The 27,893-nt window shown below is 41.2% G+C and overlaps 1 protein-coding gene across 6 annotated transcripts in view; it reads right to left on the reverse strand.

Moving 5' to 3' along the window:
• The window catches only part of kiaa0825 (KIAA0825 ortholog), a 119,611-nt gene that overhangs the window by 41,220 nt on the left and 50,498 nt on the right, over nucleotides 1-27,893 (reverse strand). For all 6 annotated transcript variants that reach the window (XR_005615101.1, XM_039620724.1, XM_039620723.1 and 3 more), the window contains exons 21-22: nucleotides 25,987-26,142; nucleotides 24,027-24,121 (exon numbers count right to left, since the gene is read on the reverse strand). Coding sequence is in view for 5 of the 6 variants with exons in the window: in XM_039620724.1 (XP_039476658.1) it covers nucleotides 24,027-24,121; nucleotides 25,987-26,142 (251 nt within the window). In the remaining variant the exon portion in view is untranslated. The remainder of the gene's footprint in view (nucleotides 1-24,026; nucleotides 24,122-25,986; nucleotides 26,143-27,893) is intronic.

Below are 27,893 nucleotides of genomic sequence, written 5' to 3' on the forward strand. Positions count from 1 at the left end.
TCCTCATTTGCTTGTTCCTCTTCCTTGATCTCGGTGGCTCTCTCATTCCCCACATTCTTCTGTCTGCATTTGTTGTAATGATATAGCCTCTTCCTCTCTCTCTCTTCTCTCTATGGCTTGGCAGTGTTAAACTGGCTCTTACACAACATTAACATTTAATCTGAGCGGCCACTTTTGTCCAGTTCTATAGCATTTGTCTTATTTTTGCATTTCGCATTGACAGAACAAGAAAGCAACATTAATTAATAAGGGAAAGGAGGAGAAAGAATATCATTATAACATACACGCAATTCATTTGAGTTAGTTTTGAAGCTATATGCATATGAAAACGGACACAAAGACGGGCAGAAAATGGTCCTTGAAAAGATTGGACTAAACAGGAAACTCTGTTGGATTATTTGTGGAGGAGAAGCCTCACGCTATTTGTTTCATGCTTGTCTTTCTATTGAGTGAGATAATCAGAGTGATTATTTAATGCAAGAGAGCACAGAGGCTCATATGGCGCCTGTCTGTAATGATGTCAACACATGGAAAGCAACAGCGCAGCTTTTTTTTTCACCTTCACATTAAGTGATGCATTGTATGTTTATTGAACCAGAATGTGCATACGGTTTGGTTATGGCGGCAGACAGGTGGGATGTGCATGTGTGTGTGTTTCACTTGGGTGTGCACCAGTATACACATGCAGATGTGCAAGTTAGCGTGCCTGGTGAAAGAAGCCCGCTCATGGAGTTGCTGCTGTTTAAGTGGGTAAGTCTGAATCTTGAGTCTATGTAGCCACTTTCACACTATGTTGTTTCATTGTAGTGCAGGCAGGACAGGCTGAGGGGTGAGAGAGAGTTCATTAAGGGATTTAAAGGCACCTGAAGTTCATTTGTCTCCCTAAAGCATCAAAACAGGATAATAAGACAGGAGGAAGAGGGAAATGGTAAAAGCAAGTCATATCTTTGTTTTTGCTTCTCTTTCACAATCCTCTCCTTTAAAATACCAAAGTTCTTTCATCCCTATCTCCGTCTTGTCACTAAGTTTTAGAATAAGACACTATTTAATATGTTCCAGTGTCAAGGTTCATGCAGGGCAAACCTGTCTACTAGCACAATGCAGTGCAGATAAGGAAAATAAAATTGCTCCTGAGAAAGTATTTCAATTTAAACCATGACTCACCGTCATTCTACTGATGATTATGTGCATTGTGTTTAACGCCTCAGGATTTTAAGGCATTGTACATGTAGGTTATGAGTGATAGTATTCGTCTGGTTAATAGTTGTTGTTAAATAATTGTTATTTAACTTGTCCTCTGTTAAAGTTACATACGCTGATAGTGTAATATCTGTGCAGATTTTTGAGAATTTGACCTGCACCTGAAAATTTGCCACTGTCTGCATCTACCCATTGCATAATTAATAGAGCTTAACTCTCATCTTTTAGTTTCTGTCCCTGGCTTCCCTTAGTCAATGTACTTTAGTACCTGTGTGCACACTCCTGCCCCTGCCTTACACACGGCCGGTGCTAAGGCTAATAAATATACACTTATAATCCTGCTGCTGGTGTCATCCAAGTGTCACTCCTAGACATAAGGCAGGTTGACAGTGGGGCGTTGCTTGCAGGGCGTTTGTGATTGTGTGCATTTGTGCGTGTGTGTATGTGTGTGTTCAATTTATCTTTGCATGAATGAACGCACGGCTCTGTATTAACCTGAGTGTGTGTGTGAATGTTTGTGTGTATTCTTGCATGTGCACGTCTGTGGGACTGATTAAGACACACTCTTCTCTAGTGGGATGGGACACCTGGTCTTAGTGGGAAAATGGGCCGTGGGCCACAAGGGCAAGAGGGTAGGCAAAGAAAGAAAGACGGGGGAGGCAGAAGGGAGGCAAGGTGAGCAACAGGGAAACACTATTATCCACTTCCGCGCCAAAAGGATTTTTAATTTAGTCACGGTCAGATTAGACCACCTATGCCACATGGCATGGATATGGGGACATATTGGTGCCAAGCTATTAGATAACACAGAGTAGGCAAATGTGACATCACACAAATAGATATATTGGTTGAACATATACGTGCAAGCTCCTAGGAAGCAGAAAAAATCTATTTGTGCATTAAGGACATTAGTTTATTACATCCAGCTGGCACAGTCTTTACTATCAAAGCCAGCACAGAATATATTGTCCACAAGCAAAACATTAAACTGATATTATATTCTTATAATTCATTCCTTTATCCTTTTATTTTATGAACACTTGCTTTTAAAGCAGGTCCCCATAATATGAACGTCTGAACGGATTCTTGTCCTCACAACGTTAGTAATCCAGCTGCACATACACCTTCACACCAACCTGAGCACACACAAACCCAAGTCACATCAACAGTAAATTAAAAAAAAAGAAGCCTAAGGCAGCTTGCAAGAATGCAGTAACAAAGCTAAGCAGTAATGGCAGTTTTCTTGGTGTCTGCTTAGGCTTAAAGTAATTGCTGCATGTCTGCCATTGCCAGCGAAGGCGAAGAAAATGTCTTCCTCAGCTGCTCTCCTGCCTGTTTTGTTCGCTGCACTTGTGTAAAGTGGGAGAAAATAAGTGTCACTCAATGAATGCAGCTATTCTTCCCATGACAGCTTCATATCTGTGAGTTGGGGGAGGCCACCCCAAAATCCTCCTTTCTACTGGTAACGCCTTTGACAGGGTGCTAAAAAAAAAAGGCCCCACCTCTTTGTCCAAGCATGGTTAGGCACACACACACACACACAGACACACACACATATATATAGACATGTATACACACCTAGATCCCGCTCTAATAAGTTTTTACACACCCACTCAATAACATGCAAGGGCACACATTCACACACACTCACAAACTCACACACGGACAAATGCACTGAGAGAGCAGTGAAGGGTGTCTGAGCTGAGTGAATAGATGCCCTTTTTAACCCTACTCAGCAAGTGTCCCTGTGTTAATACAGCTGATCAGATGGCTGAAAGAGACACAGGACGAAAGAGTGAGAGTGACAGAGAGCAAGGCAGTAATGGAGATAGTGACGAAGAGCAGCAAGCAGTGTAAAAGGACTTTCCTGAATTTTTACAACTACACCTGTCTATCTGCCCATCTGCGTGACCTACACTTACCTTTAAAGTCCTCTGCCCTAACCTTCGTCAGACAAATGAGTCAGCTGCTATTGTAACAAGCACAGGGCCAGGGATCTTCAAGTCTATTAAGAAAGGTGGCGAAGATGTCCCCCAAAACACACGTACATATGCTCATCGAGCTAAACAATGCAGTGAAGTGTGTCAGGCTTTAGTCACACAGACCACAGACATTGGCTGAGGACACTCTGGCAACATCTGGTCTATACGGAAAATTTAATGTTCCTTAAGTACAAGTACTTAAGTAGAATTTTCAGGTATCTGCTCATTATTTAAGTATATTCTTGAGACAAAATTTTACTTATAATTCCCTACATTTTCAAAAAAGGCTTGTTACTTTGAGCTTAAGATGTTTGATGAGTTATTATTTCAAGTCACTGCATGTCTTCAAACATCAAACTGATCTCAATCTAAATGGAGGCAACAGTAACATAGACAATCCCCTTAATGTAGCCATCACCAGTGCTTCTCGCACAAAAAGAGATGAAGGATCCAAAAATATATAATTTATGCATCATCTATAACTTTATATTAAGGGGTTAAAAGTGAGTTAAAATGATCTGAAACATGCTTTTGGTGCAGATATCCACAAATTATGGTCATGGTACTTCAGCATCTCGCTAATGCTACAGTAGGGTTTACAAATCAGGCATACACCTCATGTGACTCTATGTGGCTTTATCTGGTTTTTTCATCTGTGCTTCTGTTTAGGTGAAGAATTTGTGTACTTTTGCCACCACTGGTATTCACAAACAGGGTGCTGTACTAGAAACATCCTTGTAATTGATTCCCATCAGATTTATGCCATACCTCATAGTTTGCATGGAACAAACTGAGTTGTCTGCAAACATTCTCCAACTACTAGCCAAACAGTAGTCAAATGCAAAAAAACTGACCAAATTGGCTAAGCTTGTGGGACTGGGCCTTAGTTGACTTACATCATGACATATACATCTATGTACAAACAGTTCTGTAACCACATGGAAATCACCTGCCTATGTGGCCGGATATGCATCCTCTGGTGGTGTCTCGCAGTGTGAGGCAATCAAGCTTTTACAGTAAATCCTTTTGGCCCTGGAGAGGTCTCTGTGAATAAAGCCTTTTGTGTTGACCTTGTGGATGTTTGATCACATCGGGACGGAGAGTGGGTTAGAGATGGCTCAATACTTGAGCTCTCTGTCTTTTATTTCACTAATGTTAGTTTTGTTAGTTTTTAATGTGAGGAAGGGCCTGCTGTAGAAAGAAGCTCAATTTTATTTATGTCATTGATTGGGGGAGGTGTAGAATTCATTACTTGTTTTTCCCTAAACACCTTAAAAAACAACTCAAGACACCACAAATTTAGACCAAGTCCTTTAGTATTACTTTTACAAAACTGTGACAGTTACAAATGTCTTTTACAATCCAGGTCACTTGCTGGCCTACTCTACATCTTCTTTAAAAATAGGAAAATAAACCAGAGGTGTCAGTTCTCAAGATGCATTGGACATATTTGCTTAATGATGATAACATTTACAATTTTTCTAAGCAAGTTTTTGGAAAAGTTTCTTTTTACAACTCCAAAGATTGTGACTTGACCTCCTCAGCAGACTACCGGGCACCTGACCACTATGCTCTACTGTACTGCAGAGGCACCCTCGCTTATGGTGCAATTCCTTTAATATTTCAAACACCAATAAAATATTCATATATTATACTGGGATTACGAGAAGAGGAAGTAAGGGATGATGCTGAAGTGAGCAAGTAATGAAGGGAAGCTCTGTCAGATGGGCTTTAGGAGGGACACAAACCAAGATTGTGAATACGCTGGTTTTTTTTGTTTTTTTAACTCCCTGATCCATACAGTGTAATAATTTTGATGCTTTACAGACTGAAGATAATTCACATAAATGCTCACATGGTATTATTAATGGACAATAATAACTTTACCAACTAATAAGCAAGATCATTCAAAAGTATGTTTCCAAACATGTCACCTGTGTTTGCTGAAGCAAGGCCCGCCAAATGAAAACTTGGGAGTAGCCCTGGTTGGTCTTTGATATTACATGAAATGCCTGTGTATTGTATAAATCTCAGTGGAAGAGCGAGTGAGCGCAAGTGGGAAAGACAGAGAGACCCCTGCGGCTCACACTTGGTGTGTATGTTACGCTCTATTAAATTAGCATGACTCCAATATTAAAATAATAACATTTACCTCCACAATAAATGCTTTGGGTTCCAAAATCAATATCTCTATCCTATAATGCCAAAGTATCATTACAAGTAATAAGAGCAAAGTTGTTGCATTATATTGAGCATTTAAAAAAACTCAGAAGGGCATGCACGTAATATAGATTAAATAATTTCATTTGAAATGTCACAGATTCCCACCATAAGTGTTAATGGAGTTACAGTGTTAATGCACTTTCCCTCTCTCTCTTTTGGTTCTATAACAAAGAAATCAAAAGGCAACACAATGTTAATGATAATGCAATGAATACAAATATAACAAGTACCTACTCTTTGCATTTATACACTGCTGCCATTAGCCAAATACTTTTTTGCCAATTTAAGTTTTAACAAAACTGTTGTGTAAAGGTTTACCTTATAGTTACTGTAATTGTTCGATTGGAGTATCATTTGAAAGCACAATGAGACTAACCAAGGCACCAAAGACACTTTCTCTCTGCATCCACAAAGTAAACCTATTAGTACTCAAAGAATAGTCAACACATAAAACCAGGGTGGGGGGAGAGTCATTGATTTAGGGATATAGAGGACAGATGAATTAGTGGACCTAGAAAAAAAGGGCACGAAATGTTGGAGTGGAGTGATGATTGTATCATCTTTGAGTTGATAGAGTCGAGTCTAAAGGTGAGAACAGAATGATACGGAACTGTACAGCCGAATTGTGAAGGCTCCCGTCATGCTGTCTATGGCCTTATTGGATGAGCCACTCTCAAGGTACTCAGTCTCCATTCAGCGAATGAATCAATGGCTCCTGATTAGATTTTGGGGGGTTACTATGCTGTTTTTGTTTGTTGTGACATCCTCCCTCGCTTTGTGAGGTCTCTGTGCTCCTGCTTGACAAAGGCACCACCTCCTCTGATGGAGGAAGAGAGAAATGGGGAGACAGGAACTGGGGGAGGGGGATCATTGAAAGGGGCCGTCAAGGCTGTTTCTTCTCATTTCTTGTTATGTTGCGCTCCGTGTTGCTGTTGTGTGCAGGCGTAAATGTAAGCATTTATGTTTTCATGGATCAGTCTTTGGCGAGATAAAACATTTGTAGTCATACAGCCCTCACTGAGCTTCTGTTAAAGACGTAACAGCAGTGAGTACATGTCTTATGAGACGACGTGTTCTAAAAATGAAAACTGATTCATTTTTTTTCTGTGAATGTCTAATGCTGGACATCCCTGTTACTATTAGTCCTCATTTTGTTCCGGCACCTCATTCTATTCAGTGGAGGAATTGGGAAGAGAAACATAAAGGGGAAAAATAGAAGAAACCATTTCCAAGTGATGAAGACTCTCAAGTTTCCAAGTATTCATTATACCAGAAAATACATATCAGAAAGACATCCTGTCCTGTCCTAACTGAAACGGTGGAACTGGAAATGAACTATCCCTCACACATCCTCCGCGTGAGACGCATGAAAAACTTTTACTGCTTGGTCCAATTACAGCGTAAAACATTCAGTAGCTGAAATGTATAGCTAGAAATGTTTACAAGAAACTCTTTGAGAAAATACATCCCAATGCATTACAGCCAGGGCAAGGCCAAGAGTTATAGCCATCAAAAGTAAAATCCCCATGTGATAAGGGGCTGAAAGAATCCGATAACCTGCAAATCTAAACAGGGCCAAAGCATCTGCCTTAATAATAAATGTGCCATGCTAAAAGGTTACTTGAACTGCCGAATTCAAATTTAATTGAGGCTATGTGTTGAATAATTAATCCTTTTCCCAGGGAACACAAGGCACACTGGACAAGCCAATGCTTAGAGCCTAGAGAGACACAGAGGGAGAGGGAGAGAAACAGAAGCAAAGATGGAGGGAGCACTGTAAGGAGTGCGGCACCAGCCCACGCCACCATTCCTTGAACTGTGCCAGAATGCGACCCACTATACAATACAGCCAGGGCATGATGTCATATGCTATATCATCACCCTGGTAACCAGCCTGCATGCGGAAGGGAATAAAGAACAACAGAGCACAAACAGGAGGATATAAAAAAGGGTAAACCCCCCCCAAAAAACAAACAAAAAGACCAATGAATCAAAGCATTACCGGGGAAAAAGAAAAGCACCCTGAGATGATGTTTGGTAGTTTTGTTGTTATTTTCGTTGTTGTTGGGGTACAAAGGCAGCATAAAGAGGAACGTTTAGCGTCTGTCTTTAATGTTTTTATCAGTTTGCCCCGCTCTCATTCTCCTCCTCCTCCTTCTTCGTCTGTACGTATTTCAGTTGGAGGTGTCTCCTCAGATCTGTGCCTTTTAATGCTGACTGCCGCAAATCTTTTGAGGCCGACTACAAAAGCAAGCTGGTAGTAAACTTTTCCCCCTGAAGGAGAAAGAGAGAAGTGCTGTTTGGGATAGCTCTACTCTGAGGGAATCTCTTACCCAACACGGGCTGATCTAAGGGTCACACTAGCCCTCCTCTGCCCTCACCAAGCCTTCAAACATGGACACACCTGCAGCAGTACGAAGGCCTGCGCGGGTTTGGTGTGGTTACATGTCAGCTTATATTATTTACTCCAGATGAATAAGCAAGGGGACCTTAATGTATTGTTAAGGTGACTTGCAGTGCAGCACACTGCATATGTAAACACAATATTGTGCATAATCACAGTTGTTTTATTGCAATCAGGTCACACTGCAGTCTTTGGCCCCAACAGCCACAACAACACAAAAAAAAAAAAACACACACACACCCTTTGCTTTTTCCCATCAGTCCTCTCTGGGTATAAGGCAGCTACTCTCCATTGTTGATCTGACTGTGGGCTCTACATTGCTGAGGTGGCGGATTGTGGCAGAGAGATGCCTCTGTCAGGAACGTGCTTATCCTTTCGCTCTAGCCACCCTCTTATACATAAAATATCAAACATCTGAGGGACAATATGCTGACCTGCGTTGACCTCCACACATGCACACACGCACAAAAGCAACACACCCACCCATTTGCACACAGACGCGCAAACACACACACACACACACACACACTCTGGAAAACAGACACACACACACACACACACACACACAGATGCTGGCATACAGTGACACGCACACACACAAACGCTCAGAGAGCTCAAGTCAGCTCACATCCCCCACTTGTACGTGCCTTGACTTTTTTCCATCACCGCCGTATCCCTCAGATGATGTATTTGCGACATCTGGCGGCACTCGCTATATTCATGGGCACTGCGATACAACGCTTGTAGGAGGGAGAGAGAGGGAGAGTGCTAGAGAGAGAGAAAAAGCTATGGCTGCCTGGGATGGCAAAGCAACAGAGGGAAAGAAAAGGGGAAAAAAAAGAGCAGGGTAGAGTGAGGGAATCAGGGGGACATAGACGGACGGATCTATTGGCAAATCCCTCGTGAGCTGTAGAGCCACAAGCACCTCAAAACTCCACAGCAAAAAGGCTTGGGTACCCCCTAGTGGGCGCCCGGTGGCAACTGGGGCGTTTTGGGTTTGTGTGTGGTGGTGGTGGTGCTGGGGGGGTTGCTATGAATCCATCAGGGTCAGAGGTCAGGCTTCTTGAGTTGCAGTGACATCATGACAATGGGACACTTCTAGGGCCTCGAAACACAAGCTGATCCATTCTGCTGAGCTAAGGCTCCAGGCCCCTCTTTTCCCACACATTCACACCCTGTGTCAGACGGTGAAAGAGGGAAAGCGCGAGAGAGCAGAGGGGTAAATATGTAGGCCTCACCCCTAGATCCCCCACCCTTTCACCCGCATCTCTTTTCTCTCTCTCTCTCTCTCTCTTCCTTTCAGGAGCTAGATTAAAAGCGATGGCTTAATTCTGTCTAATTATCTACCCTTACCCTCTCCCAGCTTCCTCCCCCTCTTTTTTCTCCCTCTCCCTATATCTCAGTGTGTGGATACTAATTAGCCGACGTGAAATGCATCTACTATACAAATAGCGTGCACAATTATGTGCAAAAAACATATATATATATATATTCCTGCCTTTTTAAAAACATTACATATCTGTACAACCCTTGTGATCCTTAAATGTTTCTTTCATCTGTTGAGGCAGTACAGAAAAAAACCCCACCAGCAACTGTCTTTTCGGTGCACCAGTCAAAACGGTGATACTATGACTGATGACATTCGTCACACATCATCAAATTGCTCAGATAATTGCAAGACATAAGGGGAAAGCCTGCTCTAAATGCCCCAAACACTGAATGGTACTGTTGACTAAACCTTTACTGCAACATTTGATCCATCACCTTAACTGTATGGGCTTATTATTTGTGTATTTTATCACATTTGGCAATAAACAATAAATTTTCCATGTTTATTTGCTTTATGTAATAATTCTGCAATCTCTATGCGTGCATGCGAGCAAGCGTATGCACGTTACATAAGCAGAAATCACATTAATGAGATCATACACTAGTGTTGAAAGTGCTAATTAGTTGCCGGGTTGAGGGTGAGGAAACTAGGCGAGGATCCTAGTGACTTCAACCATTGTTCCCTAATCCCCTTCGCACATTTATAATTCATTCTATCATGGGCGGCAATGATACAGCAGCGCTCGTTTTGTTTCTTTTCCTTCTCTCCGGTTGGGAAGATGATGGTTTTCTTTTTCCCCCCTTTTTACTCACTTTCCTTCTTGCTGTGAGGTTTCGCTGCGATCATAATAAAATGTGCAGGAGAGGGATGTTCGCCTCGGGACCCGGCTGTCGGGCCACTCTGACAGCTTCATTTGTGGTGTCACTCTTTGATCCTTCCTGTCACTGATATCCAACGCCACTGAACGTATATTTGGCCCTCCAACCCAAATAAATAAATAAGTAGTTAACTGTGCAGTGCAAAGTCAAGTGTGGAAAGGTTTTCGAGCCAGTTGTCTCTTCGCTACATTTGCTGCGAACTACTTTGCCTCCACCCCCTTTGCTCTCCCTCCACTGCAGCGATGCCTCTACACCCCCAGGGCTGATCCCTTTGTAAATGATCTCTGACGCAAACCCACCTACCCACATACACACACACAAACAAACACACGGTAACAAGCACGCACACACACGCAGGCACGCAAACACAACCCTGTACGGAAATAACGGCAGAATCATTCCCAACACTAACTCCTTTTGCATATAAAGTGTATTCCCAAAGTGCACCATTACTGCGTGGAAAAAGAGTAAGAAAGAGAGTTGTTGTTAAGATATGAGGAGTAAGGCGCAACACGAAACAAGAGAAAGACAAATACAGATACGCCAATACACGAGAAAAAAAAAAAAGAAATAGCAAGAGGGAGAGCCGAAGGGGGAATGATTATGATCGGTGCTGTCAGGTCTAAGATGCTGAGATGACAGAGATATCAGCCATATCTGTTCTCAGTGATAAAGATACAGAGAGACATATATCAACCCACGTCGGCCTCCCACTACGTGGACGCCACCTCCTCAAGAAGAAATGATGCGCCAACAGCATCCGGTTCAGTGTGTATCAAATGACATGTTTCGTGTACGTGTAACACAATGATTTTATCAAGATTCAAGTTATCTCATTTAATGGTTTTCTTATAGTGTGTCTTGTCAGCTTGTCAACATTGCTGTGCTTTTTTCCCCCCACATCATGAACTAAATTTTAAAAATGTTTGCAAAACGATGGGTAAATCTGCCTTTTGGGGTGATATTGTATGCATTTACTGTATATAAGGGTAACTCTAAAAACATGCAACTAAACCACTTATAAAATAAAAAACTATTATTCAGTTGCAAAATTTTAAAAGACTGATGTGCTACACTGATCAATAATATTTCTTTAAAGAACATTTATGTTTATGTATTATGTATTTAGTTGCCAGTGACCCAACTCTTGCAATTACACATGACATGTGGGTGCAACTGTCTTATGTTAGCTGCAACATTTACAATTACATTAGTAATGCAAGGAGAAAGCCCACTACTAATGCTACTGATACTACTACTATAAAGCTGATTTTAAATTCATCTGTAAACCTTCACTGACATCTTAACTTGTAAGCCCTGTGAATGAATGCCGACCTGTGCCCACCTCGGACTCTGTGTAAGTTGGGATAGGCTCCAACCCCCCGTGACCTAAGCTGGATAAGCGGAAAATGGATTGATGGATTGATCTTTTATTTCATTTTATTTTCCTTTACATTACCCATCCTTGCTGTATCCTCTAGTAGCACCTTAACATGATTAAGCTTTTAAAGTAATTCAGTGAGGAAGTGCAGTTAAGACTTTAAAGACTGCAGGAAAAACAAAAGAGTGGGGCATAAACGTGATTTTGAGGAGACATGCAGGGTTGAAAATGAATGCAACCAGAAATGTGAAAGAGCAGACCAGCGCAGACTCTGATGACTGACTATCCCCTCGGCTCAGTGATATGTTGCTTTTCTGATGTGGAAGACATGAGCCCAATTTGTCCTGTTGCAGTCGTATGAATTCTGCCTCTCCGCTGTAGCAGGATATTTTTAACCGCCTAAAAAGCCCCGCTGTTCTGTATTTGTAGTTGCGTTGAGCAAAAATAATTTTATATCATCTCAGTTTTTCAAAACTACTCAGATTTGTTTTCACAAATGCATCATAGCCAAAATAACAACAACAACAACAACAACAACACAGTGAGCCAAGACTAACTTTCAATCAACCAATCGCCATAAATTCGTAAAACAAGAAAAAATATTTCCATTTACTGTAGTTTTCTTTGGCACCTATTAACACGTGTTTTGTCTTAGTAATGGCCTGAATATATCACGTAATCTCAGATAAATATAGACACAGTTTACATAGAAAAACCTCTTCTGAAATGCCTTTGCTGACTATACCTCAGGTAATGTGATGGCCCCACCAGAACACATATATATATATATATATATATATATATATATATATATATATATATATATATATATATATATATATATATATATATATATATATATATATATATATATATATATATATATATATATATATATATATATATATATATATATATATAAAACTCATAATTCTTAGTCTTAAAAAAAAGAAGAAAACCAGAGTGGGAGTCGTGCCACAGTACCATATTTTTCCTTGTGTGTGCTAACAAGACAGAGAAGTGAAACATGAAATCAGAGATTAAGAAGAGACTCACCTTCAGAGAAAGTGAGAATGAATAGGAAGAGAGAATTTAACCTCCTTTAAACTTCCTCCTTTCTCAGATGCATGTAAGTACTGGATAGAGTGCTGCTAGAAGGCTATATGAAGAGCACTGGGGAAGTCTAACCTTGAGTGGAAGACCTAGAAAGAGTGGAAAACTTCAAACTTTTTACTCTTTTCTAAGAAACATATGAGGAAGGTGGTTTCTGAAGGATAGTCAAAATGGAAAAGGTGCAGACGGGCTAACCTTGACAACAGTGAGGAGCAGAGGGAAGGTCTGGCACACAGTGACAAGAAGGACTCTTTCAGAGGACTAAGAGAGGAACACTCAGTCAGAAGGGCTAGGCAGGCTGACTGATTGTGGGGTACAGCCCAAGGGTCACGCTTACCCTTAGAAAAGGCAGACACAGGCTGGACACACATACAAGGCTCCCACTCATTCACATAAAAAACAGCAACTTCAAAGTTCACACACACATGCGCACACACACACATACCTCACACACAAAATGCCTTATACCCCTCTGACCAGCTCTTCATCATTACAAGTCAAACTCAAGATGAAGAGAAGACAGATTACCAAACAGAAGGAGTGATAGCAGGCCAGATAGGAAGAGACAGGACAGGGAGCCTCGACAGTAATCTAAATGTCCTTTCCTATGATTGTCATTGGCATTCTTATAGACTGGCATGTATCAGCACAATATATCAAATAATACCACTCACCATTCAGTCTGCTGTAAAGGGTAGACCTGTTTCCGTAATGTCATGGGGGGGGGAAAAACATCTAAAAAAGATGCTTCCAGCAAGCCTAAGCCCTGCATCCAAAGAATGCATCAAGATCACTAAATGTCTCCAGTGGCAAATTCAATCAAACCAACTGTTCTTAACAGTCATGACAAAGCAAACATGGGGAGGAAAACAAAGATGTTTTTAAAAGAAAATGACGCAGAGAAAGAATTGATTCCTGCACAAGCAATTCACCTCAGAAGAAAAATTCCATCGGTTTGCCTTTATATTTCTTTTTTTTCTTTGCCTTCTTTCCTTTTTCTTTGTCTTCTGTCAAAAACAACTTGGGCTAACATCACAAGCTGTCACATCAAGGCCATCCCCTGCATCTTACAAAAGAGAGAATTCTGCAGCTGGATGGAGCGGCAAAGCTCTCAGACACCCAGCCATCGTTTACACACAGGAGGTGTAAAGACTAAGGGGGGGGAAAAAAAAGCTTTTTCTATTTCAGCCAGAGTTTGTGCCCTCAGGAGAAACCCATTATGAAACAGTGAAGGAAGTTTTCCATGGAATAACAGAACAAATAGGCATGGATGAAAAGCTCAGGGATGTAAACTCCAACCTATTTAAGAAGAAAAAAATGTAAGAATTTGTGCCGAGGGTATTATTCTCCTAAATGACCGCATTGTCACATGATGATTATCTGTCAGATACGAATGCCATGCTTATCAACCATAGCTACAGTGTAGTTGCAACCGATCACAACCCCAGTGCTATAACAGAGTCTTTCATCATGTCTGAATGGACACACAAAGGTGCACACGCACTTTCAACATCAGCAAATGCTTTCAACCATCAACATCATAGAAGCTAGATAAGTGTGCCCCCTCTTTTGCAACAACCACTGGGGAGGTGAGAGGCCTTGTAGTCAACATGCTGAAAGACTACTCAGTGATCAAAGACTCAGAAAAACATGACCCATGATGGTTTCTCTGAGAAGATTGCAGAGAGGGGGAGCCAAAGCAGGTAAAAGGAGAAAGAGTTGAAAGAAACACAAAGTAAAAAGCTGCAAAGGTGGGGAAACACCGAGTGGGAGAGTGCAATCATATTTGCCATTTGCCACAGCATGCCATATTTACAGTGCAGGCTGACCCATAACAAGCAGTGGATATCAACACCTTGTTCCGAGCTGGAAGTGATTTTAAATCTATAATTACTGCTTATTTGCTATTTGATTCCTCTTATTGATTAGGGTGCTTGGACCTTCTGTACACCAATATACATCGCAGGATACAAATACATAAATATATTTGTATATTTTAATGTTTACCAATGTACTAGTTAAGATGTGTGGCTACTCTTTGCAGTAGACAGTGGGGACATTTGACATTTTATGCAAAATGTACACAAAATGTAAAAAAATATCTTCTAAGATAGGAAATTAGATGTTTGATATACAAAGGTATTTATTACAGAAAGGTGTAAGAATGCAGGGCTTTTATAACCTTTGTCATATGCGTATTAGCTGATGCTGTCAAAAGTCTAAACCTACAATAGCTGCGAAATGGTTGCCCAAATCTCCTGAAAGCAAGTGTTAGTTTAAGTACAGTTACAGTTTTCAGGTGACCTATATAATATACTACATTCCCAAATTAGAATTGAGCAGAAGGATTCAATAAATAACCTCCGAGTCAGTGATATTAATCTACACAATACCCACCCGTAACTGTAATTTTCCATACGTACAGTATAGAGTCCAGGTGGTGAAGGTGGGAAAATGGTGCTGTATCTAAATATGACACATAGTAGAAAAGAGGAGAGGAGAGGCATGAAGAGAGTGGTTTGATAACAGCTGGAATAGTCCTTTTGGCTGTCTATAGATTTGTTGAGACAAGTGTCAAGACAAGTGCACCTCTGTGCTTGCCTTAAATGGCAGAGGGGCAGAAGGGCGGGACAGACTATTTCAATTCAGCGAAAGCATGTCTGAGTAGGTCTGAGTGTTACTGTGTGTGTGACCGCATGTGTCTTTTTTTGGAAACAAGAGAAAAAAGAGGGAGGGAGGGGGCGAGAGTGACGAAGAAAGCTCAGAAAGAAAAAGTGAAAACAAGTGTAGCGAGGACTCCTGTACAAAGGGTATTCTCACAGAGATGACGGCATTAGAATATGTATCCAGGGCCCAGGACACTCTTGGCACTTAAAGAGCCCCTAAAGTCAAGTGTCAACTATTATGTGCCATCAGTGGTGACAAAAGGTCACAGAGCAGGACGGATGAGGTCAGCAATGGTACTCACGCTCTTCCTCAACATCCACCATTTAGCTTAGCAGTCCCCCAGTCCTCGAAAAGGACTTGCTGTCACTTGGTTTGGAAAAAGGCTTTGCGGTAATAAGCACATCTATCCAGTCTTTTTTACGCAAGATTTTCTTGTGCAGGATAAAATGGCACTTAATTAGGTGAAGAGCGTCAATATTTGCATAGACTCGTTCAGCTAATGATGCGATGTTATGCGGCACGTGCATTAAAAAGCGGTAACACTCACAGATGTACCTCATTTCCCCCGATTAACTATCAAACAGGTACAAATAAAACACACAGGCAACATGCTGAATGTATAAAATGCTTCAGTTGTTTGCTGCTAAACCAGCTCTGTAATTACCTGAAGGATGTTTTAATTGTCGCATGTTCTACTCTTAATATTAGTCAACGCTTTAGCAGCTCTCCGAGTGAGATTGATTGGATAAATCAGTCGGAATTATGGGGAAACAGGAGGCCTGCCAATCAGCGACGTGTGTGTGTTCTCAGTGTGTGTGTAGCTGGGGACCTGCCAGTGCATGAGCGCATGTACATGTTTGTTAGGATGTGAGTGTATTGATGTGTGTGTGTGTGTGTGTGTGTGTGTGTGTGTGTGTGTGTGTGTGTGTGTGTGTGTGTGTGTGTGTGTGTAAACGTACTGTATATAGGGCTGACAGCTGGGCTTGTTCAAAAGACTTACTGAGCATTCTGTCTGTTTGGGAAGCAACAAGCACAGTCTATCTGAACAGGGATCTAAACCCTGTGTCAACAGCATAGTACAACTGGTGTAAACAGTCACTGAGTCAACATGCTATCATATCACACCAATGGGGAAGGAACTCTATGTATTTTAGTGTAATGCGCAGCAGTAATAGAGATAAGAAATACAACAAAAAGACCACTCTACTAGTCACAAATCAAAAATAGAGCATTGAAAAAAACTAACAGTCCTATCCACAGCTTAACAGTGTTTACCTGTGCAAATCATGTTAGCGTGTGGAGGTAGGCACTGTGTTTCCACGTAGAATTTCTGTGAATCTGAGTGTGTGTGTGTGCAAATTCATATGACATCGTGCCCCGTGTGTGTGTGTGTGTCAGTCCATCAGCATGTCGGCGTCACAGCCCTTCACTAAGTCCCAGATTAACAGTGACAGGCAGAGATCCCTCTAATTATCTCTTCCTAGACCACATGCAAATGGTAGAGCCAAGTCGAGAGCAACGATTGGCTGGGGCTGGTTGGGCGCCTCTGATGGACTAATGAGCCTGGCGACAGGATACAACCTCGTGATGCACCCCAAAAAAATGAAAAAAGCCTCTCACTGCCTCACTACATAGCCTCACACAGGAGGGCACACAAACTTGCACGGACCTGTTCAAGCATTTAGATGATGCTCTTTTATTTAGTATCTTGCACTGGCTTTAGAGAGGTCCGGGGTCTTCTCTTACACTTTTCTAAGTAAATGGTCTCTGCTTACATACATAATGAAAAATATATATCCAGATCTAGAAATGTGTATACACTGCATGTTTATGTTTTGCCTTACAGTTAGTTTTTTAATCATTAACAAGCACAAGACCACCACTAGTGCATATCCTTTCTTAGTTGACATGCTTGTGCAGCAAGGACAAAATGCCAAACATTTTTCATTTCAACTTTAATTTCACCATGTATCCTCCAATACACTAACCACACAACCAAACACATTCTGCAAGCTTAGAGGCTAACTCGGTATCAATTCCAGAGGATTTGAATAAAGATGGCACATGGAATAGTAAAAAGGATGGAAGCGCATACAATGATGGACTGGAACAGACGGTCACAAACTGGCTCTTGACAATGGACTGCTGCAGTCAGCTAAAAAGTCATTTCAGTAAATCAGCAGGAAACATGGCAACAGTGTCAAACAGTCCACCACGTCTTGAACCGAGTCCCAGTTCATCTAAACTGGTTGACAAAACTGGTTCCAAGGGCAAAACATGGAGTTATTTCGCTGACAGAGCTCACCAAAACAAATACCCAGTGGACATGCTAGAATTCCAAAGACAAACTTGATCCAAAGCTGGCAAAGTCAGGTGTAGTAATAAAATGCATGGCGGCTGCAAGTGTGATAAAGTATCCTGTGACAACTGCAGCATGTTACTACTTTTGTTTTGGTATTGTAGAAGTATTTATTTTTCAGTTAATGACTGCATTTGTTATGGCTGTGCAAAGCTCACAATGTCTGAGGACATTTGATCTCAATGCAATGTGATAAAGCTCAGCTGGCATTGACATGACATGAGATATCGTGCATATCTCATTTTAGTAACGCTAATATAAGCCTGCTTTCACATGCTTAAGCATTTCTCTTTTACTTTTTTACACTGGAAAAAAAAGTAAAATTGGAAAACTTGATAAAAAAGGCCACATTGCTGAAAAATGGCTGTTTCTCTGTTCAGTCAAACCTAGTTTAAAAAGCTGCCCATAGACCTTGTGTAGTAAGATATAGTTAAATTTTGCATGGCTCCAACTATGATGGTGTCATTCTCCAAAATCCTGGCATCATAACAAGAAAATTTCCTTCCCTTCTGCACCATTTCCCATTCTGACAGCAAAAGCATGTGGAATACAGTCTTTATTTGCAGCATCAAATACCCCAGTGTGTTTGAGGAGCCTTGGGAGTTGCCATTTTTAATCAGGAGAGGGTGGCTTTGTCTTGTCCTTGTTCCATCCAGCATTTCTATCTGTGCTGGGAGGGCTTTTCAGTAGATTAAGCAGCATTTTCATTTAGCTCTGGTGTTAGAGTCACTCCAACTATTTATCCATCCGAAGTCTGAAGCTTGAACAGTCACAGAGATTGCTATTTATACAATTAAATTACATAAAAGTGCATTTTTTTAAGCGAGGTCAGGTACAGTGAGTTGACAAAGGATAAGAGGATAATCTAGTTCATAAGCTTGCTGTGTGGAATAACCAACGTGAAGCGAGGGTTATGATGATGAGTAGCAATATTATAGAAACTATTGGTAGTAACTGCAACTAATTTAAACCCGTTTGGAGTTGGGATTGCAGAAAAGTTTTGTGACATAATAACCCAAAAGAAATGGGAAAACATATTTTGCACCTGCCAGCATTTCCATGAAGAAGGTATACACATGATAGCCCTGAGTGTACCTGGAATTTCCAGATACTGACAAAATACTGAAAGGAATACACTGACTCGCCTAACAAATTGCACCATATTCCATAATATTCTACCCGATTATCAACCTTTATTCAGGGAATGAACAAGTATTCATGTAATTTAGGAGATAATCTAAAGTGGTCTGGTCAGTGTTTACCTATGCTGTAAGTAATTTCTGAGAACAGAGCATTGTGCAGTAATGACTGATGTCTTGTGTCTCCAAAATGTTTTGACCATGACCACTCTCTGAGAAGATGGATTTTTCTCAACCCTCGAGATGGTTTTTAGAGGGACAAGACAAATATTTCAGATGTATCACACTGAGGCATCATGCTGGAGGTGAGAGGAGGTAAAGGGAGAGTGAGAGATTAAAACAACAGAGGGGGAAAGAGAGAGAGAGAGCAGAAAAGTGCAGCCTGCCTGCCTGGCTGACAGTTGACTCTGTTGGATGTGACTTTCACAGTCTGCTGGCGGTTTGTGTGGAAGCCATCACATCTGTGACTGGCCGTTTGATTAATGAGCCTCTCAGCCTGTCTGTGCAGTTTGAGGAGGGGCCACGGCCTTATCCCAGGCATCACTGATTTATTCGCCTTTGGAGCAAACCTCCAAGTATCACACATGCTAAAAATGTAATGTTGAACATTCAAACACACGCGGCCCGACACATGTACGCCCTCTGTGATATGCTTACAGTATACAAGCTGGTGCAGTGCAGATGCACACAGGCAGGGATGGGAACAGAGTGATGCGCATAAGCTCGTCCCTCTTCTTCACCACCTGCTTACGGCTAATGAAAACCTCAATGTGTCAGTGCTGTCCAGGGGTAGCGAAGACAAAACACGCCATGTATAACCAAGCAGACAAAAGATGTATTCTGTCTCCACCAACACAAACTCCCATCCCAAGCTGTCAGTCAGTAGAGAGGACACCCAAGGAGATCGACGAGAGAAGAAAGAAGCCCTTCCTCAATGACACCTCACACTCTCCTGATTTTCAAAAGTGACAAGTCTTTTGAATTCGTGGCCTCGCAAGATGGAGAGTCTGATGATGGCTTGAGAGCATTTCTTCTTGTTTCTTTGGCAGCGGCAGCCGTGAAATGTCACTCTGGCTAACCTTGAAGCTCTTTTCTCCTGCGTTGTTTAATGCTTCCAAGACTAGGGCAACCAACTGCTCAAAACGGTACGGTAGCATCACCCTTAAAGTCAGATAAATGCTTTGAGAAATACTTCCAGGTACACAAATGTGCATTAGTGTGTGCATGCCCTCACAAAAAGATGCACACGTGCTCACACAAACGCACAAAGACGAGCGCACACTCACTCATTCCCTGAAGCGTAAAGTAAGACCATTAATCCAGACACACTGAGATCCAGCTTCTCCCCAGGTTGATCAGCGTCCGTGGAGAAAGACGAACGTTCTGACATATTTGTTTTTATTTTATTCCCTGAGAAAAAGGCCCGCCATATGGCAGCGCCAAGGAACAGATGGCGATTGCCCACTTCCTGAAAGCACAAGCGTCTATCGCCGCAATTTAAGGAGCCGCTCAAGCAAGAGAATGCCACAGACTGGCATTTTTCCACAAACTGCTATTGTTATAGACCAGAGGGGTAACAGAAACAATGAGACAATTCAGAGAAAATGGTTTAGTGTTCAGTAGTTATACTGTAGCTAACTATATTAAGCCAGCAAATCTAGAGGTCAATACTACTAGTACCCTTTTACTGTCGATGCGTGTGTAATAAAATCGTACCGAGCAGTGCTTACTCAGAATATCTGGTCTAAATATAGCACAGCTACAGTATATCTAACTCTGAATTTACTGCGGGCCAATGCATGACGTCTTTCTGTTGCTCCACGCTGATTTTAAGACAGTGTACCCGGAGCAGTAGAACTAGCAGATCTAAGCATGAATGTCCTTGGACGATATTAGATCCTTATGATGGAGTGGAAGAGTGCCAAGTGACACATGAGGCTTCATCTCTCATACTTGGCTACCCCTTAACAACCAGGTCAGGGGACCTTCTCTGACATATAGGTGCAAGGAAATGGTTTCAAAAAGTCACCTTAGCAGATGACAGTTAAAATGTGACTTTTGTCTGTTGCAACACATGACACTTTTTCAGACTTGTTTCATTTTTCCACGGATGGAAAAGAAAAATGACATAAAAGAGGGTAGCACTCGAAGGCCTTGGGACACAATCAGAGTCACAGAAGAAAGAGAAGGGTCAGCACTGCTGGCATTATTTCCAACCTACAAAGGGCCTGAGCTGAGTTTTTTTTTTTTATTGTTTTGTATAAAAGCACGCTCAGACAGAGTTACAAGTGTTCACTAAAGAAAAGGGGATTTGAAAGTGCGACCAAGGACAAAGCAGTTGACTTATCCATTTGCAAATCAGTCGCTGAAAAGAAACTTCAGCATCAGTTGAAGCACTTAGTGCTTTGACTCAACGCTTCTGTAACAAAGAGTAGTTCATAACTTGAAGTCAAGGAATGAGACAACGTAGACAAATTTCAATTCATAATGCATGGAAATTAATATAAATGCATTCAGTACAGTTTGTTCAAGGTGAAACGTTAAGTATATATATGAGCATGTAAGGAACAGACTTCTTTTTTTCATATGCAAAAACTTTAAATCTGTTAGAGATAAAGGAAGACACTGAAAACTTTAGGGTGGCTGAATTTTACTGTTAGTTCTGCCCTTAGACTTTGATTCACAAATAGAGTATGTGGTATTTCTCTGGTATAAGCCTATCATAAGTCAGCTGCACATCAGTGTCTATAAAGATGTCCATCCAAGTAATAGAGGTACTTTCAGCTGCTCACAAAGGGTTGCCACAGCAGGTAGCTCCTCATGTTTGATTTTTATGTCTGATGTCCTTCCTGATGCATCCAACAAGGGATTTGTGTCTCCTCCTGGAGCTGAAACAGGGATCTTTTGATTTTGCAAATGTAGAATATAGAGCCACCCATCCATCCATATAATAAGGGGAAAAATAAGGCAAGTAAAGTAAAAAAAAATATCTATTTATCAAAGTAGTTAGCCTTCCTTAATAGGTTTTTGAAGCCTATCATTTATCACAGCTGGCCAAGAACCAACAGGTTGGTCAGTTTCCCAGACAAACAATCAAAATTTGACTCAGCCAGGCAGTACTCCATCAAACACATCCACTAATCACTGCTTCTTACATTGTTTTTAACAATAACAAAGTATTTAACAAAGCCAACCCACAATTTAGTCAGAAAACAAGTTTTTTTTTTTTTTTTTACATAAGTAATCCATCTGCCTATTAATGTATCAAGTCTGCCAGGAAGCCAGGTCATATAGTCAACCCTGGGGGTCCTTCAGTAGTATTAATCAGTCTGGTTTCTGCTGAAAAGCTCAATCTGTAGATGATGGATGAGCCATCATGCCAAGGGAACTGAAGTGACAGGTGACAAAGAAGGACACACACATCTGTATAAATCCACTCTCCTTCCTGTCTGGCCCGAGCGTTACACCGTCAAGGTAGCAGGGTGAAAGTGTATGTATATGCATGTGTGTGTACGTGTGTGTGCAGACATAAGTGTCTCAGCATGTGTCCCGCTCTGCTAATGAAGTCATCTGAACAGTGATTTAACAGCCCTGGTTTAAAAGCCTACCGCCCCTTAACTCATAGCCTTGCTCCATTAGAATGTGATATAAACCCTGGGCACAATAACTGTCCTGCCACTATCACAATATATAGGAGGCCAATGGGCCACACTGCTAACTCACACAGCCCGGGAGCAGAAAAAAAAGAATGAAAAAAAATATTGACTGTGTATAGGAAGAGAAAGTCATTCAAGGAGACTAAAAGTTAGAAGGTAGAAATTCATAACAAGGTCACAATAAGAGGACTTTTTATACTGTACGGACTAGAAACATTACTATTAAAATCATCAAGAGGGTGAGATATGCTGTGGCTTTTTCAGCAACTGGAAGCAGTGAAAGAGTGATTGTTGTGAAGTGAAAACAGCCGAAGGCGCTTCGGCCTGTGGTTACACAGAAAGTGTTCCTTATCTACGCTAACAAATGGATCAGTGGATGAGACATCAGTGTGCTTATCCCATGAACGGCCTTCTATAGCTTGAGGGATATTTATGAGTCACAGATTGATCTGAGAAAAACTTTGACAGCTTACATGTCGCCAGTCCATGAAACTAACTTCCTGCTCTGTGCAAGCAACTTGTGCTGAACCAAAGCCATTCTCCAAATCCTCCATGAAATCTGTTCCTCTGGCCCAACAAAGACAGGCTAATGAGGCAAATGACAGAATCTCAGACACTTTGATACTGTGAGATTAGGGTGAATTATATAACCTTTAACCCCTCCCACTCCCATCCTCACACTTTTTGAGTCCTTGTCAGAAGTGATATGCTTTTTCTCCGTGTCGCTCACAATCTCAAACTTCAAGTCCAGACCCTCTTTTTCTATGTCTCTTCCTATCGGACTTCATATCCTCTTCTTTCAGTTTCTATTCATGAATGCTGAAACACTAATTTGGCTCAGTCAAGCAATGACAGTATCTGTTTTAGCATGCAACAAAGCAGCGTATAAGGGGCGGAAGAATAGAGTATGTGTATGTGGGTGTGGGAAGAGGGGGTTGAGGCATGGAGGCGACAAAGCTCGTCACAGCGTAGCACAGAGCTGAGTACTTCACCCTTATTAGGCCCGTGTCCTTGGCAGATGCAGAGCTTGCCCTTTGTTAGAAAGGTGTGTGTGTGTGTTACACTGGCAGTGATTTAGAATGGATTGGGCGTAGGTGTGGAGACAAGGTGCAGTAGCCCCATAGCTCCCTGATAGCTGGCAGCGTGACAGCTGTGAATGGAGAACAGGGAACAGCCTGAAGTATTGCAATCTAATATGTGTCACATACCTGCATAAATATTTATGCCTGTTGCAGAGTAAAACAGGAGGGGAGGGGGAGCAGAGGATGGGACAGGAGTGGTGGACTTGGGCGAAAAACTTCAATCAGATGACACCAAAATCCGAACCAGCCTGTTTTTTATCCATCTTTATGTGCCAACCTCAAGGTCTCAAAAGTACCTAATAAGCAGGCATTACTCAATTACCAAAAATTGCGTCTGTGCAGTCAGTGACACATGCATTCACAGACAGGATTTCATTGATCCACTCCATTCAGCGCACACGGTATATGATAGCACTCCAATATCCTCTTTCCAAAGATTTCTTTCCACGGCACAGCCCGCATTATAGAAGACACAATCGGGAAAATGAAACTTTATATGCTGATAAAAACCATCTGAGGTCTGTACCAAGGCAAGTAATTCCCAAAATGACTGCACAAATGAAACACAAAAAGACACATACAAATACATATATTGCAACAGAAATGTTTTACCTGTTGGCCAGCAGAGCTCTGAAGGTGACCCGACTCATGCCCTGATAGGCTGGGAGCAGCCTTGCCCAGTCCCATGCCCAGTCGACCACAGCACTCTGTTGATGTATGAGGATAGCGTTTGTTAGTTATTAATCAGGGTTAATACCATCAGTGCATTACCGCTCCAGCTGGGACCCACTAACAAAAGAGGAGGGGGGTCTCCAGCGCAGGCCACCGACATCAGGCGATCAATCATGTCCGCACAAGAAGGTTTTTATTCCAATAAGACAGCAATTAATTTATAAATCCATTTGGGGGATGTAGCCATCATTTATAGAAAGATAAATCAATTTTTGGAGGGAGTCGTTACTCTTCTTGCTATGCCTTTTTTTTCCTCTTTCCATCTTCAATGGCATCCCGCCAACCCCCCACCTTCCCTTCTCCTTTTCTTTCCCTCTATTGCTAACTCTCACTCTTTTTTAAAAAAATACGCACACACACACACGCGCGCGTAGATGTGAACAGTGAACACACACACCTGGCACCATCACCATATTGGGAAAGCAAATAAAAATCAGATTGCTTTGATTGTAAAATGTCACTCTTAACTCCAGGCTGAGTTTTATTGACAAAAGGAGGAGAACTCTACTCGTTCCATCCATCCATCCGATCCCCCCTCTGCTTCTTCCTCATCTGTGATTGATGGGTGTAACTTTTTCCTCCTCCCTCCATTTTATTTGACAAACAACACAGGCACCTGAAGCGGAGAAGGCATTTTAATCATTCTCTTAATAGGGTGTTTCTATGCAAAGCTATGCAGCCTCCTGTGATAAGCCGAAAACAGGCCAAGTCTTAGAAATTAAACGCGACTATTGTTCTTGAAAAGCCACAGCAAGAACTGAAGCTGCTATAAGGGACAAATATAAGTGTCACAAATATAAATCTTTATCTTTTTCATAGCTTATGTTTTGTATTTATCACTCTGTGTTTCCCTTTTTGTTTCTTCTCTTTCTAATTACCCTCAACTGATCTTAGTAGACGGCTGATCCTCCCTGATCCCGACTCTCTTGCAGGGCTCTTCCTGTTAAAAAGGAGTTTTTCTTTCCCACTGTTGCCGAGTGCTCACCCATAGCAGGTTTCTAATATTGTAGGGTCTTTCCCTTTCAGTATGAAATACCTTGATGTGACTGTTGACTGAATTGGTTCTGTACAAATAAAACTGAATTGTATTCAGTATTAAAGTTATAATTCTAATCCTTAAAAAAAAAAAAAAAAAAGCAGAAACACACACGGCCTATCTTGAGAAAATACTTACTGTTGTAAGTGTTATAAGTACCATTGTATTTCTCCTAACAGTGGGGGATATCGTAGTAATAGAGGGGAAATGAGGGGGAAAGCGTGCAACTCTTACAGTGAGCTACCTGTAGGTAGACTTAGCCCTGATATGGAGAAAAAAAAAAGCCTAACAATTAAATGAACATCATGGTGACACTCCTGGGGATAAGTTCAGGATAAGAGGCTACATGGTTCAAAGCCCCAAAGAAGTGCACTTTAAGACTGCACTCTCCTTTAACATTACTCACTTCTTTATAAAAGAAAAAAAAAAACTTCTCTCATCTTTTCACCTCTTCGGCGTTCTTTTCTTCCTGCCAGCCTAACTCCTGCTCGGAAAAAGACAGCAACCTAAGGGGAATAGGAAAGCCAAGCCCCAGAAAGACCTGACAACTTCAGAGACTACCACAATATCCAGTTCACTAGGGACTCAAAGAGCTTCTAACCTTCAACATTAAGCTTCCGGCCTCGGTGAAAGTTATAATGACACCACGCTGTATGTCACAAGTACACCCACACAGTACAAAGTCTGAAAACTGGAAAAAGTTCACATGAATATCAAAGATGTTTCACACAACTAAAACAAGTTTTAAACACTTATTTGCTACCAGAATATAATATAATGTTAACCTTAAAAGGCTTGACAAACCTGATCCAGCTTCTTCTTGCCAATGTGGTCAAACTGGTGGAGAGGATTGAAACGGGCATCTACAACATGACTCTCGGGGCCAAGATCAAACTTCACCAAAAGAGGAGGATCATTTGGCAAGTCTGAGCTTCCACTCAGTTTAGACATCAGCAGTTCCTGTAAGCAGGTTATGAGGATGGGATGGAAGAAGAGAAACACAGGAGACGGATGCAATGTGATATATAGATAATAGATAATAAATAAGCTGTAAAGAAACAGGCTGACAACTAGAGTGAGGCCAAAAGGTTTTGAATAAGTAAAATAACAAAACTCAAAGTCGATCGAACAGACCAAACAAAAAAGAGTCTAGTGGAGTTTTAGAGTCTACTTACACGCCACATGTATGGCTCCACCCTGAGCCATATTTCAGTGAATGAATAAAGCAATGAAAAACACATCAAAGCAAAATATGTACAGAGAACGAAAGAGAAACACAGGTTTTTTACACTAGTGCACTTTCTGTTGCTGTTTCTGTAACCTTTGCTGTACTTATAATGCATGTGTCTCACATGAGGTCCAGCATATAGTAATGAGTCTTTGTACACTATGACTCGATGTGTGTGTTCATGCGTACATAGGCATCCTGGTGTGAATTCGCTATATTCCCATCCGTCAGCTTGACATGGCCTCTGGACCTCCTCCTCCCTCACCTCACCACCAACCCAGTCTGTCCCTGACCTGCATGTTCTTGCCTCGACCTTGGCTGGGTAGAGATGCTGGAGCTGCCAGAAGGATAACTCTTGATTCTTGAGGTTCCCACTCACATCTCAAATTGCCGAGCAGAGTTATATGTGTTAACACTTTACATCAAAAACACATACTCTATATGTCCATGCTGGATCCTATTAGATACAGATTATGAACACCAACTAGACAGAGAAAGGTAAAGAGGTCCGATAATGCAATTTAGCCTACAATCCAGGCTAAACTGTAAAAATTAAATAACCAGGCTCACTTAGGTAGTTATATTAGCCTTAAGACTAAATGTCAAAGAAGTGTTGCATTAAAAATAAATTAAAACTAAAGAAATTAATATCCTTTTCATTTAGCATAAAGAATAAAGTTTATAAGATTTAGTTGTAGGATGCCATGTCCTTGTTTCATGCTAGAAAAACTAACATGTTTGCATTCAGAAGATTCTGAGGGATAACAGTCGCAGCACTACAAACTCTCTGGGATGGTGTGGTCATTACAGAAATACACAAGCGACTTCAGAGACCAAAAGACAAAAAAGAAGAAGGAAAAAAAACCACAAAAATAGCATTTGTGTCTTGTGATAGGCTTGTTAATAACCCTTGCAAACTTTTGAATACTGTCCAGTATTCATTTAAAAATGAATGGAATCAGACACAAAACTCACATATGATGTGAGAATGCAATCAAACTGTTTAACAGGTGTACATTTCAGGACACTCGAGCCAAGCTGGCATAATGTTAGCTTATAACCAGCAGTTGTTGATGTTTACCGTCCCGAGATGTGAGGATCACCCTGCTAACAAGTACCTGTGACAATATCAGGACTAAATGTTTATGTATGTTTTTGTGCGTTATAGAGCCCCAACTTCAGTTAGCAACATCCATAAAACACAATTAGGTGGAAGGACGTCCAAGTTTTCAAGATGACATGGCAACATGGCATAAGTGTATGAGAATGCATCAATTTGTTGGACTAATACTAACTATTTATGAGTACAGTATTCTCTTTTTCTATTAAATCATCTCAAAAAAAATATTTACTGTACCTTTAATGTTTTGCTTTTCAACTTGATTTTCATTGAACAGGAAACGGCAACATTCCAAAAAAGTGTTACTAAACCAGTTAAAACAACTTAATATGATTTTTAGCTTTTCAACAACCACCAAAAATC

Source organism: Oreochromis aureus, linkage group 12 (assembly GCF_013358895.1).
Source record: "Oreochromis aureus strain Israel breed Guangdong linkage group 12, ZZ_aureus, whole genome shotgun sequence".
Lineage (NCBI taxonomy): Eukaryota > Metazoa > Chordata > Actinopteri > Cichliformes > Cichlidae > Oreochromis > Oreochromis aureus.